At 40.9% G+C, this 14,217-nt stretch overlaps 2 protein-coding genes across 2 annotated transcripts in view; one reads left to right on the forward strand and one right to left on the reverse strand.

Moving 5' to 3' along the window:
- The window catches only part of DDX10 (DEAD-box helicase 10), a 268,337-nt gene that overhangs the window by 15,920 nt on the left and 238,200 nt on the right, over positions 1–14,217 (reverse strand). The gene's annotated exons all lie outside the window — the stretch shown is intronic.
- Positions 2,473–6,390, forward strand: LOC109278697 (ubiquitin-60S ribosomal protein L40-like). The gene is given in 3 exon segments (XM_053899867.1): positions 2,473–2,595; positions 5,891–6,052; positions 6,054–6,390. Coding segments are annotated over 3 exon segments (606 nt in total). The 3' UTR covers positions 6,375–6,390.

Raw genomic sequence — 14,217 nt, forward strand, 5'->3', positions numbered from 1 at the left:
CAGATGAAAATAGGAGAAGGGAAGGAAAAATGAGATAAAAACAGAGAGGGAGGCAAACCCATCGAAGGTACAACACAAAGAATGAATCCTAATGTAAACTATAAACTTTGGATGACAATGATGTGTCAGCACAAGTTCGTGGATGGTCACAAACACTAATAAAAGGTAATAGAAAAGGCTGCGGGGGGAGGGGGGACATATGGAAACTCCTTTTCATTAAATTTTTACTGTAAAAAGTAAAATTGCTACAAAAATAAAGCCTATTCATAAAAAGATCTGCACAGTGCAAAAGAGTTGCTACACCATCAACGTAAGTTCAAGTATTAGTTTTCTCCTGTCTTCCCCAAAGAACAACACGCTGCCGTAATGCATCACCTGAAGTGACTGGCCAGTGTTCGGTCGGACCATCTCACATCCACTCTCCTGTTCTCATAGACGTCATGCTGCCATATACCTTTCCAGGGAGCTGCGACGCTCTGGGCTACAATGGCAGCTGTTTCTTACCTTCATCACTCGCCTGAAACCAACTAGCATCTCGGTCACGACACACACGTGGTTGGAAGACACGGGATGAGAAGGAGCCCAGGAATCTCCTCTGGCAGGAGAACGTGTAAGCGTAGAGCCACGACTGGGCTATTAGAGAAAATATTTAAATTCTGTTAACTGTCCCAGCAATTAAGGGTTAGAATGCGGAATGAATATTCCTTCTTTACTTAAAGGTTTTCAGTAATTTTTCAGGTTTCCCCTCACACAGGTTTTTCCTAACCATCTCATACAAAGTCAGCGCTTCCAGATCCTCTGTCCTTATCCTCACTCATGGCTTTCAGGGTCCTGAGCAACCATTCTTTTCCTCTTTTTGTGTACTTCTTTAAGTCTGTCACCCCGCCCCCAACCTCCCCCAGAGGCGAAGCTCTGTGAAGACTGGGATCCAGTCTGTCCTCTTTACAGCTCTACACCAGGCACAGAGTCAGGGCACTTCCCACACTCCCATTCGGCAATATGGACTCTCTATCCATATGATCAACAGAATACATGACACTGACATTTTCGTCACCGTATCATTTATTACGTCAGTCAAGTCTATGGGATATTTTTGCAGACTTTTTTTTTTACATTAAATATAATTTATTGTCAAATTGGTTTCTATACAACACCCAGTGCTCATCCCTATAGGTGCCTTCCTCAATGCCCATCATCCACTTTCTCCTCTCCCTCACCCCCCATCAACCCTCAGTTTGTTTTCAGTTTTTAAGAGTCTCTTACGGTTTGCCACCCTCCCTCTCTGTAACTTTTTTTTTTCCCCTTCCCCTCCCCATGGTCTTCTGTTAAGTTTCTCAGGAACCACATATGAGTGAAAACATATGGTATCTGTCTTTTTCTGCCTGACTTACTTCACTTATTAGCATAATACCCTCCATTTCCATCCATGTTGCTCTTGCAGACTGTTTTAAACAAAGGCCTGCCACATCATAATGAATGATTTTCATGAGGAAGAAAATGGAAAGCAGGTATCCCAGAGGACATTAAATTTTATTCTTGTAAAAACATATGCATTTAAAAATTCCTATCACAGCTCTGCTTTTAATAATTAAAAGGATTATCATATATTAATGGCCCTATGATGTATCATACCCTTTCTTTTTACCTTCAATAGATTCACAATAACCATGCAAGGTAAGAATTATATTCATTTGACCGGTGAAGAAAACTGAGGGTCACAGAGATTAAGTACCTTGTCCATTGTTCAAAATTTTAAAAAGGACGTAAGATTCAAACTCAGATCGGATTCCAAAAACCAGTTTTCCCACAGGGCCAATTAGCCTGCTGTTCTCATATAAACTTAATTTCACAAAACTACTTCTTCCATGTTGCAAAGTGCATGATAATATGGCACAAAGATCAAGGTTCCCAAATTAAAGGCAGTGGTGTATGTGAATAAGGCATTCAGTCTCTTGATCCACAGAAGTTCGGGTAATTCTTATTTTACACCTGCTAGAGCAACTATTTTTGAGATACAGATGCCTCTGAGACCATCCTTCCAGGAGCAGACCCAGTTTAAATTCCTACGGATTAAAACAGAAAGGCAAAAGGAGAGAGACTAATTCACTGATATACTACTTTTTCATGTAAAGGAAAGTACTAGGTCTTACACCACTTGATTTTTTTTTTTTTTTTTGTTTAACTCTCTCTCTGCCCCTTACGACGCTTTAGCCAGACTTACACAAGTGGAAAGGGACAGGACAAATAATACATTACCAAAAAAAGAAAAATAAATTTAAAAAAAGACAGAACATAATCAGTAGTATTTGCCGCGAACAAGAAGACCGCTCGTTGTTAAACAGCATACTTTAAATAAATGATGTGTGAATTACCTCCAATAAAAAGAGATCAGAACGTCCTCTGTAACCTGGAAACCATGCTCCCTGGGCTGCAAGAATGCTGCAGTCGGAACCACTACTCCAAGCCTCAAGAATGTTCCAAGCGCTGTCTGTTATGGCTGTGGCCAAGGCACCAGAGAAGAAAAAGATCTACTGGGAAATCCTGTCAACTTCTTCCCTGGAGTGTGCAGGCTTTGCAGAAACACAGTGTAGTCGAGTGAGCACTAAACTTCCAAAGACACTGGGGCAAGCAGTTCCCATTATTAAGTGATAAAATGGCAGCCAGAATCACTGGGGCTTCTGTAAGCCTGACACCAGAAAAGAGCCTGCAGCCGGAAAGCACCATGATGGCTTGCTCATGTCAGAGCGCTTAACTTCTGTAGCAGCTGCATTTATTCATGTACAATTAGGGGTCTGTTACATCATAAAACAGAGGATCACCATCACCGCACAAGCCTATTCAGACATCTAACAAAAACCAGGACGAGGTGTAGACTGAAGAAAGCACATTCCCTTTGCTATAGTGTCTGTGCATGCTTTTCAAATTCTTGCTTTACTCTTTTTCTGGAATGCAAAGGAAAGAAATCAGGTGAAACTGCTAACTAATATAACTATGAGGAAGCTGAGGACTGAGATGGGGAGCAGTGAATGTTCACTTCCACAGAAACCCTGGAGTTTCTTTTTACAACATGCTGCTGAATTATGGTGGAAAGCCGAGAGTCAGCACCTGAGTGTCCACTTTGTGTCCCTTTTGTATAAAGCTCTCCTTCTGCATTCATATCAATTAATGTAACCTGGACTCTGCCCTAAAGTACGTTAAGCTAATAATAAATAAGCTTGGGACCATCAAAAAAATCTCAGAAATCTTTGTACCTCTCCCTAAGTATAGGCACTCTGGCATTCAAACATATTGTCCCGGAGACTTTCCCCCTTATCATAAATTTTAATTTACAGGGCCATGGCAACAGTCCTAATGAAGATTAATTACGGCAGTACATTCCAAAAAATCTGTCCAGCTTCCTTGTGATAGTGAAGTCTTCCGCATATAGAAATGGAACTAAAATGCATCATGTCCTTAATGTTTCTTTCCTAGCTGCTCAGCACTAAAAACAGATTTGTAGGAAAAGAAAATTGTCCAAGAAAAGACTGATTGGCTCGGCATTCAGCATTCACTGAACAAACACAAGTAAAAGAGCAAAGGATGTCCTCTTAGATCAAAATTCTAATAACAAGAAAACGCTGGGGGTGGTGAAAAGGAAAAGAAGGCAGAGACTGCAATCACACTAACAATCCATTTGCACGTTTCCTTCTGAAAAACGCACACATGTCATTTGGGATTGGCAAAAAGTTCTGGCCCCTCATCTCTATTTTTCTGGTTCATAAATCCACTGAGAATTCAACGAAAATAAATGGCCCCCTTTTCCAAATAAGTGCACAAGAGTGTCTACGTGGCATGCATCCACACCATAATTTTGCATATAATTTCAAGACGTTCAAGAATCCTCTAAAGCTCATCTATAGAGTCCAGATTAAGAATCCCTGTTCTGCAGTAATTTAGAAGACATAACGTACATAATTACTTCTCTTCTCTCAGATTAAAAAAAAAAATTAAACACCCATATCGGTTGGGTTTATATTATGTATTCCTCTCACTGCCAATGTGTATGTAGAACATTTTGTGCTTCCCAGAAGCACAGTCAGCTTTTCTCCTCAAACTACTTTTCACTCCTTAGTTTTCAATATTGAAGATCAACCCCTACCCAAACATGTCCCCACTGTTCCAGGTATTTGGAAGAGATTTACAGTTTAGTCTTACTCTTCACTAGTCTTTCAAATGATTTCAAGAGAGAGAAAATCCAATCTTCAACAAAGCTGTCCATTGAAGAACTACTTACAGGAGCGAAGGGTTCAATATGGTGGCAAAGGAAGATTCCACACTCACCTCTTCCCATTGTCACAACGAATTTTCAAGTACATATGAAATAATATCCTCTAAAAAAGACCTGATAACCAGATGAACAGAGAGCCTCCACAACAAAGGATAAAAGAGTAGCAATGAAACAAGTAGAGAAAGAGACACAGTCTTGCCACAACAATACAAAACAAAACAGTAACTAAGCCCAGGTATGGTGATACATGATCAGGAAGAATCTCAAAGATACAAAATTTTTCCCAAAGAAGTGAGGGGTCGGATTGCCACATCAGGCACCCAACCCCTAGATCCTGCAAAGGAGAGGTGAGCGCCCCAAAATGCCATTAAAAACCAATGGGCATTACATGTAGGAAATCTGCAGGGAACAGAGAACCTGCTCATAAAGGGCTTGATGACGGACTCCCTCACTCCGGGACCCGGCTCAAAGCCACCCGTTTGAAAAGTGCCTGGGCCATATGTGACGACCACCAACTTAGTCATCTTGAAGAGTCTGCTAGAGAGGCAGGAACTTGGTTTGGACGCTCCAGGGATACAGACATGGGTAGGAGTCACTTTTGAAGTCTTATTCTAACTTGTTGGTGGGCACCATTTAGAAACTCTTCCTCCAGCCTGTTGGCACTGGAGGGTGCCCACTGCTGAGTGCCCTGCCCACCTCCATACCACAGCCAGGCCAGGTCTTACCTGCCCACCCCAGCACCACAGCAGCACAATGCAGCTGGGCGGGGCAACATCCCCACATACTCCTGTGCCACAGTTGTGGCCCCACCACTGCAGGCAGGCACATGCAACTCATACGGGGAAACATGCCCCACCCCAGGTTCCTGGTGCAAGTGGCCAGGAGGGATATTGTTTCTGAGCCCCATGGGACATCTTCTATACAAGGGCACTCCCTCCAGGCTGGGAGAGGTAGGTAATTTACCTACCTTCTAACACAAAGAAACACACACACAGAGTCAGGAAAATGAGGAGACAGAGGAATAGAGGAATATGCTCCAAATGAAAGAACAAGAAAAAGCCTCAGTGAAAGACCTTCATAAAACAGAGATAACTGATCCACCTGATAAGAAGTTCAAAGTAATGTTCACAAAGATGCTCACTGAACTCAGGAGAAGAATGGATGAATGCAGTGAGAACATCAAAGGAGACAGAAAATATAACAAAGTATCAGGCAGAAGTTACAGAGCTGAAGAATAATACCAAACTGAAATGCACACTAGAGGGGTTCAACAGCAGACTGGATAAAGCAGAAGGACAGATCAGCAAGCTGAAATAGCAAACAATGGAATTCGCCTAAATAGTGTAGCAAAAAGAAATTTTTATAAGAGAAGATATCTTAAAGGACCTTTGTGACAATATCAAGTGGAATAACATTTGCATTATAGGGGATCCAGGAGGAGAAAAGAGAGAAAGGGCCAGAAAACTATCTGAAAAAATAATGGCTGAAAACCTCCCTAATCTGAGGAAGGGAACAAAAATTCAGATCAAGGAAGCTGAGAGAGTTCCAAAGAGATGAATCCAAAGAGATTTACATCAAGACACATTATAGTTAAAATGGCAAAAGTAAGAGACTCTCACGAAGTGGCCAAGTAGCTCAGGGTTAGTGGCCCTGTGGACAGAGATGCAGACCTTGATAGGCAAGACCAGTGCCCTTGAGAATGAGCCCAGTGACACCACTGAGAATGTCAAGGCCCAAATCAAAGACAAGGAGGGTATCCTGCCTGACCAACAGCATCTGACTTTTGATTAGCAAATAGCTGGAGAATAACCACATTTGCTCAGACTACAATATCCAGAAAGAATCTACTCTGAGCTTGGTGCTTCATCTGAGGGGTGGCATCATTAATCCTTCCCTTTTCCAGCTAACCCAGAAAAGCAGATGCAACAAGAAGATCTGTTTTCAATGCTATGCTTACCTGCACCCCTGTGCTGTGAATTGTCGCAAGAAGTGTGGACACACCAACAAACTGCACCCCCAAAAGAAGGTAAAACAAGGCCTCTCCACTGGCTCTTCCTTTGCCCACAGGGTAGTCTCCTGCCTGAGGCCCAAGGCCCTGGAGTCTTAATAAAGTTGCCCTTTCACTCTTTCATTGACTGGGGGTAGGGGTGGGAGAGTGTTAAAGATAGAGGAAATCTCAAAAGCATCAAGAATAAACACTTGTTAAGTACAAGGGAAACCCCATAAGGCTTTCAGCAGAAATTCTGCTGGGGTAAGGAAGTGGCATGACATATTCAAAGTGCTTCTGAAAGGAAAAAATTTCCAACTAAGAAATTCTCTACTCAACACAGCATTCAGAATTAAAGGGGAGATTAAGAGTTTTCTAGATAAACAAAAACTAAAAGTTCACCACCACTAAAATGGACCTACAAGATATGTTAAAGGAATTTCTAGGCTGAAAAGAAAGGACACTAATTAATAATAAGAAAATATATGAAAGTAAAAATTTCACAGGAAAAGGCGAATATATAGAAAAGACAGTGGATAGGAGTGCCTGGTGGCTCAGTCGGTTGAGCATCCGACTTCAGCTCAGGTCATGATTTGACACTCTGTGAGTTCGAGCCCCGCGTCAGGCTCTGTGCTGACAGCTCAGAGCCTGGAGCCCGGTTCAGATTCAGTGTCTCCCCCTCTCTCTGCCCCTCCCCTGCTCATGCTCTGTCTCTCTCTGTCTCAAAAATAAATAGAAACATTAAAAAAAAATTAAAAAAGAAAAAAAGAAAGACAAGACCGTGGATCAATCATTTATAAAGCAAGTAGGAAGGTTAAAAGATAATAGTGGTAAAACTAACAAAAACTACAATAATTAGTTAAGGACGCATAAAATAAAAAGATGTAAAATGTGATATCAAAATATAAAATGCAGGGGTGCCTGGGTGGCTCAGTTGGTTGAGCGAGCAACTCTAGATTTTGGCTCAGGTCATGGTCTCACGGTTCGTGAGTTCAAGCCCCACACTGGGCTCTGTGCTGGCAGTGTGGAGCCTGCTTGGGATTCTCTCTCAGCCCCTCCCCAGCTTGCTCTCTCTCTCTCTCTCTCTCTCTCTCTCTCAAAGTAAATAAATAAAATTTAAAAAATTATATATATTATATAATATATACACACACACAATGCACACGGGGAGATTAAAAACATATACTTTTTGGGGTACCTGAGTGACTCAGTTGGTTAAGTGTCCGACTCTAGGTCATGATCTTGCAGATCAAGCCCCACCTCAGGCTCTGCACTGGGAATGGAGCCTGCTTAAGATTCTCTTTCACTCTTCCTCTACCCCTCTCCTGCTTGTGCTCGCTCTTTCTCCCTCTCCAAATATAAACTTTTTTTGAATGTGTTCAAATTTAGGTTCCCATCAACTCAAAAATCAACCATTCTTCTCAACAGTCTTCAGTGAAAACGAAGTTGCCATGTACCACACTCTGGGCAGCAGCCAAGAGAGCCCTCCTAGATGGTTCATTACCCTTGCTACATGGTTCTTGGCTTCTTGGCATCCAGGCCATTCATCCACCTTCTTAGAGATCTTAATACTCCTGAAACATGACAAAGTCCCAACTTTCAGTGAGTCACAGTTATTCAGTGGGTGGCTAAATGACAGAGAAACAGAAAGCATAGAGCAAAAACTGGGACTGTACGTAAGGTCAAGCTGGGAGCCTCCTAAACCTCCTTAGCCTAAACCTAAACCTCCTAAATTTCCAAATACATCTTCCCCATCCTAAGCCCCACCCCAGAAAATAACACCTTCCTTCCTCAATGGGTAGCACCCTTTCCCCTGTAAGTCCCAAGATAAAGGATACTGCTTTCCCCCACACCCAACCCAACAATCTGTCTTACAAGTTTCTCCATTCATGCTACACACCGCTCAGGATATTCCGTTGGGTTTTGTTTTTAGGGCAATGTCAAAAAGGAGAAAGATAAAATGAACACAACTTAAAGAAAGTAAAACTAAATTAAATTAACTTCTTGTCAACCACAATTCATGTTGAGTTCTAGTCAAAGCCCTATGAAATTCAATAGTTCATAGAACTTTGTACTTCACAAATAAGAAGAGATGATGGAGATTTTCCCTTGAAAGTTGCTAGGCATATTACAATCAGGGATAAATCTCTTGAAGTTAAAAAGAGTAAAAGAAAAGAATGGCAGGCACACAATAAAGTCAATATATCATTAAGCTGAGCTGACTTCTTTCCCCATCTGCCACCCACAACTGGATCCACCAACGAACAGGGATTCAAGTAAATGGAAACTGCAGTCAATAGTATTTTTCTTTTCATAATCACCTAGACCCTGAGGGGAAAAAAAATTTTTTTTAAATAACCCTCCCCTAGATTCAACACCAACAATTCTTCTAAAATTCATATAAAATATGTAATGTGCCATACCCAGTCCCAACCAAAAACAGTTAAAAAGAAATGAAAATGCTTTCCAGGCACTTTCCTTGCCCAGAAATTCATTTCTGAGTCATATACATTTCTACTGCAGGTGGAGAGCATTTCACATATTACAAAGCCGACTGTTAAGTCTTAACAGAAAAGTTGCAAAGCAAGATTTACTGAAGAAATATCATAAAACAACATGAGAAGAAACCATACAGATTAACGTGGATCACCTCCTTCATGCGGGACAGAACTCTTAAAGACATGCAAGTTCACTCAAAAACAGAAAACTAACATGGAACACAGTTTAAATTTTTTTTAAATGTTTATTTATTTTTGAGAAAGAAAGAGCGCTTACCGGGGGATGGGCAGAGAGAGAGGGAGACAGAATCTGAAGCAGGTTCCAGGCTCTGAGCTGTTAGCACAGAGCCCGACGTGGGGCCGAACCCACGAACCGCAAGATCATGACCTGAGCCGAAGTCGGCTGCTCAACGAACGAAGCCACTCAGGAGCCCCAAAATGGAACACGGTTTAAAAATAAAACAAAACCTCAAACAAATTAAAAAACAGATAAAAATCCTTCATCAATCTTTTGATGCAGAGCTGTATCACACAAGCCAAAAAGAACAGCTCCTGAGAGTAGATGTAAAACCGTTTACTCTGCATAGGAAAAGGCATCAATCCATATAGAAGTTATCATGTCTAAATTATGCCAATAGTCTCAGTACAGTACAAATTAAAGATGTAATGGGTCTTATGTCACCCAGAATAATCTAACAAACACTCCACTGATATAACAATTCTTTATAAAGCAACCTGCCATGGCCAGGGACGGTGGTCTGTGAAGAAAACACTGAAATATTAGGCAGTAAAAGTCTCACCACAACCTTTTTCTCTTTCCTTTTTTTTTTTTTTTTTGAAAAAGGTCAAGATTATAAATATTAAAAACTTAATTTGACTGGATAATGAATATCTTGAACACCCCAGTTGCTTCTTTTTCATCGTATTCACTGATTTGCAGATTTTCATCATTAGCAATTCACATGAAGATGGCCATAAACCAAACATGATGAATGCTACCAGATATACAAAAATTAATCTTATATTGCATGCTCAGAACCAAATCTCTCAGCTTGTTAGGCACAGCTAAAAGGAACAATGTTACTGAAAGAAGAGTTCAACTGGAATACAGTTAAAGATACTCTTGCCTCGCTCTTTAGAAGGGCAAGCTACCTCCTCTGGCTCGGGTAAGACTTCAAGCTTCCTTCAGGTTTAGCTTCGATGTCACTCCCTTCAGGAAGCTCTTCCAGATTCACCAAGCCCAGGTGAGACATCACTTGCTCTCTGCGCTCATCCCCTACTTACCCTGCTCCCTACTGCCTCCCCCAGGGCACAGATCACAGCAGGTATCCACCACATTTTTTGTAATATATGCAGAGCTGTCTGTAACCTCTGCCAAACTAAAAACTGTGACAGCAGGAAAGGGATTTTTCTTTATGCTTTATCCTCTGTACCTGCACTCACTACGCCTGGCACATGATAACTTACTAAAAAATTCTTAGGTGAAAGAATGGATGGAAGAAATATTACAACAAGCTGGAGATAAACAGGTAAGTGGACATTTTTAATTCTTAAATAAGTAGAATGTGATTGAAATAATACAGAAGGTTTGTACTCCAGTTCTTGGCACCACATATAGAACATGGCCAAATATTTTTATTGCGAAAGCAGTATAAATAAATACATTGCATGTATAGCCTGTTGGGGAGATAAATTTAAAAAATCACTTAGTAGCACAAAAACAATTATAATATTTGAGGTCTTTCTTCCTCTGAAATCTTTACCTTTCTTCCTCTGTATCAAAACTCACTAGACTCAAGAACATGGTTCTGTGCAGTTCCTAGAAGACCACTGCATTCTATGATGTCACAAAGTCCCCTGCAGCAAAGAGCTAGGTCTCCTACCAAACTGTTCTATTATAGCAACAACAACAACAACAACAACAACAACAACAACAACAACATTGACGACCATGACAGATGCTAACACGCTGCAGTAACTCTACCTATGCTAATTCCACGGTTAGGAGGAACCAGAAGGAAAGCTACAGGGTAAAACACAGCTTGGGCCAATGTGTAAGAAGGAAAGAGGAGGAAAGAAAACACACCGCGTCAAAGCAAGCTTTCTCTTCTCCGTTTTCAAAAGGAGCACACAAAAGCTTAGAGCCTCTGATGGAGTTCTGGCTGCTGCTGCTGAGCCAGTTGACGTTCGTCTGTACCATGAGGTACAGTACTGTTCCTCCTATTTCACAACTCTCTTTCTGAGGATAAATGAGCTACTAATGAGAGCTTTCTTAGAGCTCCTTCAAAGGAACTCAAGGTCACATTATTTTCATTGTCCCTGGGATCATATTTATTAAGAGGTCTCTCTTTGTCATTCTAATTTAAAGGAGCCAAATCTTGTACATCAGAACGCCTTGGGAAGCAGTGGTAGAGCTGACAATTTTGATAATTCTACAGAGGGTTAAGGATGGTTTTAAATTCTGCACTGTGCACTGTGCCGAGAAGACGGAGGTACACTATTTAAAACACTATCACGCCTCCCTGAGGAAGAATTATTGACCCCAGATTCAGTCATTACTCACTACATTGGGCTCTCTTTTGCCTATTTCCTACTGACTTAAGTGTCTTTCCATGTAGAGAGACAAAAGTGTTACTCATGCTGAATATTTATGGGTGTCAGTGAAGTGAAGGAAAAAGAAATACCCAGAGGAAACTTTCAAAGAAACTAGCTCATGCTATTTACTTTGAGACTAATAGCCATTTTCTAATTGGTGCTATCTGGTCCCATAAAAGTAAATTCGTATTGGAAAATGCAAAGTTAATAACCAAGGAATAACCTACTGGGAGAGAGGAGATGACCAAGAAGCTGAAACACTCACTGTTCCTGCAATTATTGAGCTGAGGTTAGAAGAGCGCAGCAAATAAAACCTGGGAACATGCCAGGAGAGCCCTCTAAAGCTGACATCACAAAATCCTAGCATCTATTCTTGTTTATGAGAGGTAAAGGAAAAAAGACGCAGCCGAACTGGAGCAAGACAGTAAAAGTGCATTAGTGCTATTATTATAAATAGCAGTAGCAACGGCAATTACTACCGTCAAAACTGTAGTGTATATGGATTTACTTGCGAATACTTTTATTTATCTAAAAACAATCCTGGTTTTACTTTACACTACCTTTATTCATTTTCAAGGAGGTCATTTTTTTTTTTTTTTTTAATTTTTTTTTTCAACGTTTTTTTTTTTATTTATTTTTGGGACAGAGAGAGACAGAGCATGAACGGGGGAGGGGCAGAGAGAGAGGGAGACACAGAATCGGAAACAGGCTCCAGGCTCTGAGCCATCAGCCCAGAGCCTGACGCGGGGCTCGAACTCACGGACCGCGAGATCGTGACCTGGCTGAAGTCGGACGCTCAACCGACTGCGCCACCCAGGCGCCCCTCAAGGAGGTCATTTTAACAGAGAAGGGAAGAGGGAGAAAAAGAGAAGTAGAGCATATATAGGAATTTCACACATAGGCTGTTACTTGTAACTACCCCACATCCTGTCTCTGTTCAAGAATGGCAAATTGGTTTTTCCTTGGCTAGGAATCCCAGCAGACTGACACAGGCCATACTGAGAATGACTGCTTGGGCTAACTGGAAAGGAATATATCCTAGATGGGGCATGGAGACATCAACCACCAGTAATATGGACCTGTCATCCTGGGTCTAGTCCAGTGGGAGATGTTGCTCCTTGAGGGATATGCGGCAATGTCTGAAAATATTTCTGGTTGTCCCGACTGGAGAAGCACTGGGGCAGTACTGGTGGTAGAGGCCAGGGAAGATGCTTAACAGTCCACAATCACTCCCAACCCACCAAAACAAAGAACTATCTGGGCCAGAATGTCAGTAATGTTGGAAGTTGGGAAACCACAATTTAGTCAAACCTACCCTACAGTTGGTTCATGGATCAAGTCTTTACCCAAATGACATAAAACTGGAAGGAAGCTACCCGTCCTAATGCTGGAATAATTCTATACAATTTCACTGGAGTATTAGATCTACAGAGTCGATGTGATTTACATAGGTTATGCTGATCTGCCCCTAACTTAGTATTGTGATCACAGATTATTTTATCCCTTAAAGCCTTGATTTCTTCATCTACAAGAAGAGAGCATCAGACTAGATAATCACTGTTATCATAAACAAAAACAAAACTGCTGGTAAGTTCCTTAGTCCGTGTTGATGATACTCTTCAACAAAGGACGATTTTTCTTCAGTTTAAGACAAGTTTACCAATTCCTTTCAATCCCTGTTAAAGCAGACTTACTAGCTGTGCCCCAAATTAAAACTATTTTAATTTTCATTGAATGCTTAATTATTTTCCATACGAACATTCTTCTTTGAGATGCTTTGGCATCTCAAGGTATTCTGACCTTCTTTTCCCTCACTATTACACTATCTGAACTTGGCTGCTCCAACCGTCTATTCTATCATCTCCTGTATCATTTAAACTATTAGGGCCAATCATATAGCTGCTTATAATTATACTTCTCTTTTTTCACTCTATAAATCTCCTTTATCAGTCAATTAATTGATTCAAATACTTCAGGGCCTTCATTGTGCTTATGACCATAACACTGGACATAGGAGTAGAGGCAAGAGCTGCATGTGTTGGTACAAAAGACAGTTTCTACCTCTGAGGCATTTACAGGCTAAGAGGATGAAACACGTGAAGCTATTAGAGAACAAGTCATATTAACGAGGTGGTAGCAGGGCAATGTCACTACGAGGGTAAGAAATGCCAGAAAAATGAAATGAAATTTCTACTGCACACAGATTAAGGATGACCCAGAAGCTATCATAAAAAATGTTAGGAAAAAAACTTCAAAGGTTGGTTTTGTGTTTTAAAGGTATGTTAGACAGATAGGCAAAATATGTTGAACAACAAACTGTAAGAACCAATGAATGTTCTCTCCAGAAAGTAAAATTATTCAGAAACAGTTCCAAGTTAAAGACGAGACAACATGCCCAAAATGAAGTGACTTGCGCCAAGCCTCATATCAGCAAACCAAGATATTTAACCTACTTGCAGCTTCAGTCTCTCCTAGGAATGTGACTGATAGCCAGTCAATATGGAATCACCTGGTCAGCACTAGTGAGGTCATCTGCCCAAAAGACCATTTCCATCCCCAACAGGAAGGTGACCTTGTCTGAAATAATCCACTCTTCGATTAAAAAAAAAAAAAATTCCTTTTCCTGCTCTCCTCTACCTATACCTTTCATTTTTTTAAAGCTCTTTGGAGGATCTCTGTATCTGCTAATGGGATGCTGCCTGATTCATGAATTGTTGAGAAAATCCATTAAAATCTTTAAATTTTACTCAACTGAATTCTCTCTTTTAAAAGAAATTAATCGTGTCAAACCATACATGTTGAGTTAGATCACATCTATCAAAATGGAGATCCCACAAACCAACTCTGAAAAAGGGACATTTATTTTAGAA

The sequence above is a fragment of the Panthera pardus genome, unplaced genomic scaffold (genome assembly GCF_024362965.1).
Source record: "Panthera pardus isolate Hobbes unplaced genomic scaffold, ASM2436296v1 HiC_scaffold_12, whole genome shotgun sequence".
In the NCBI taxonomy this organism is placed as follows: Eukaryota; Metazoa; Chordata; class Mammalia; order Carnivora; family Felidae; genus Panthera; species Panthera pardus.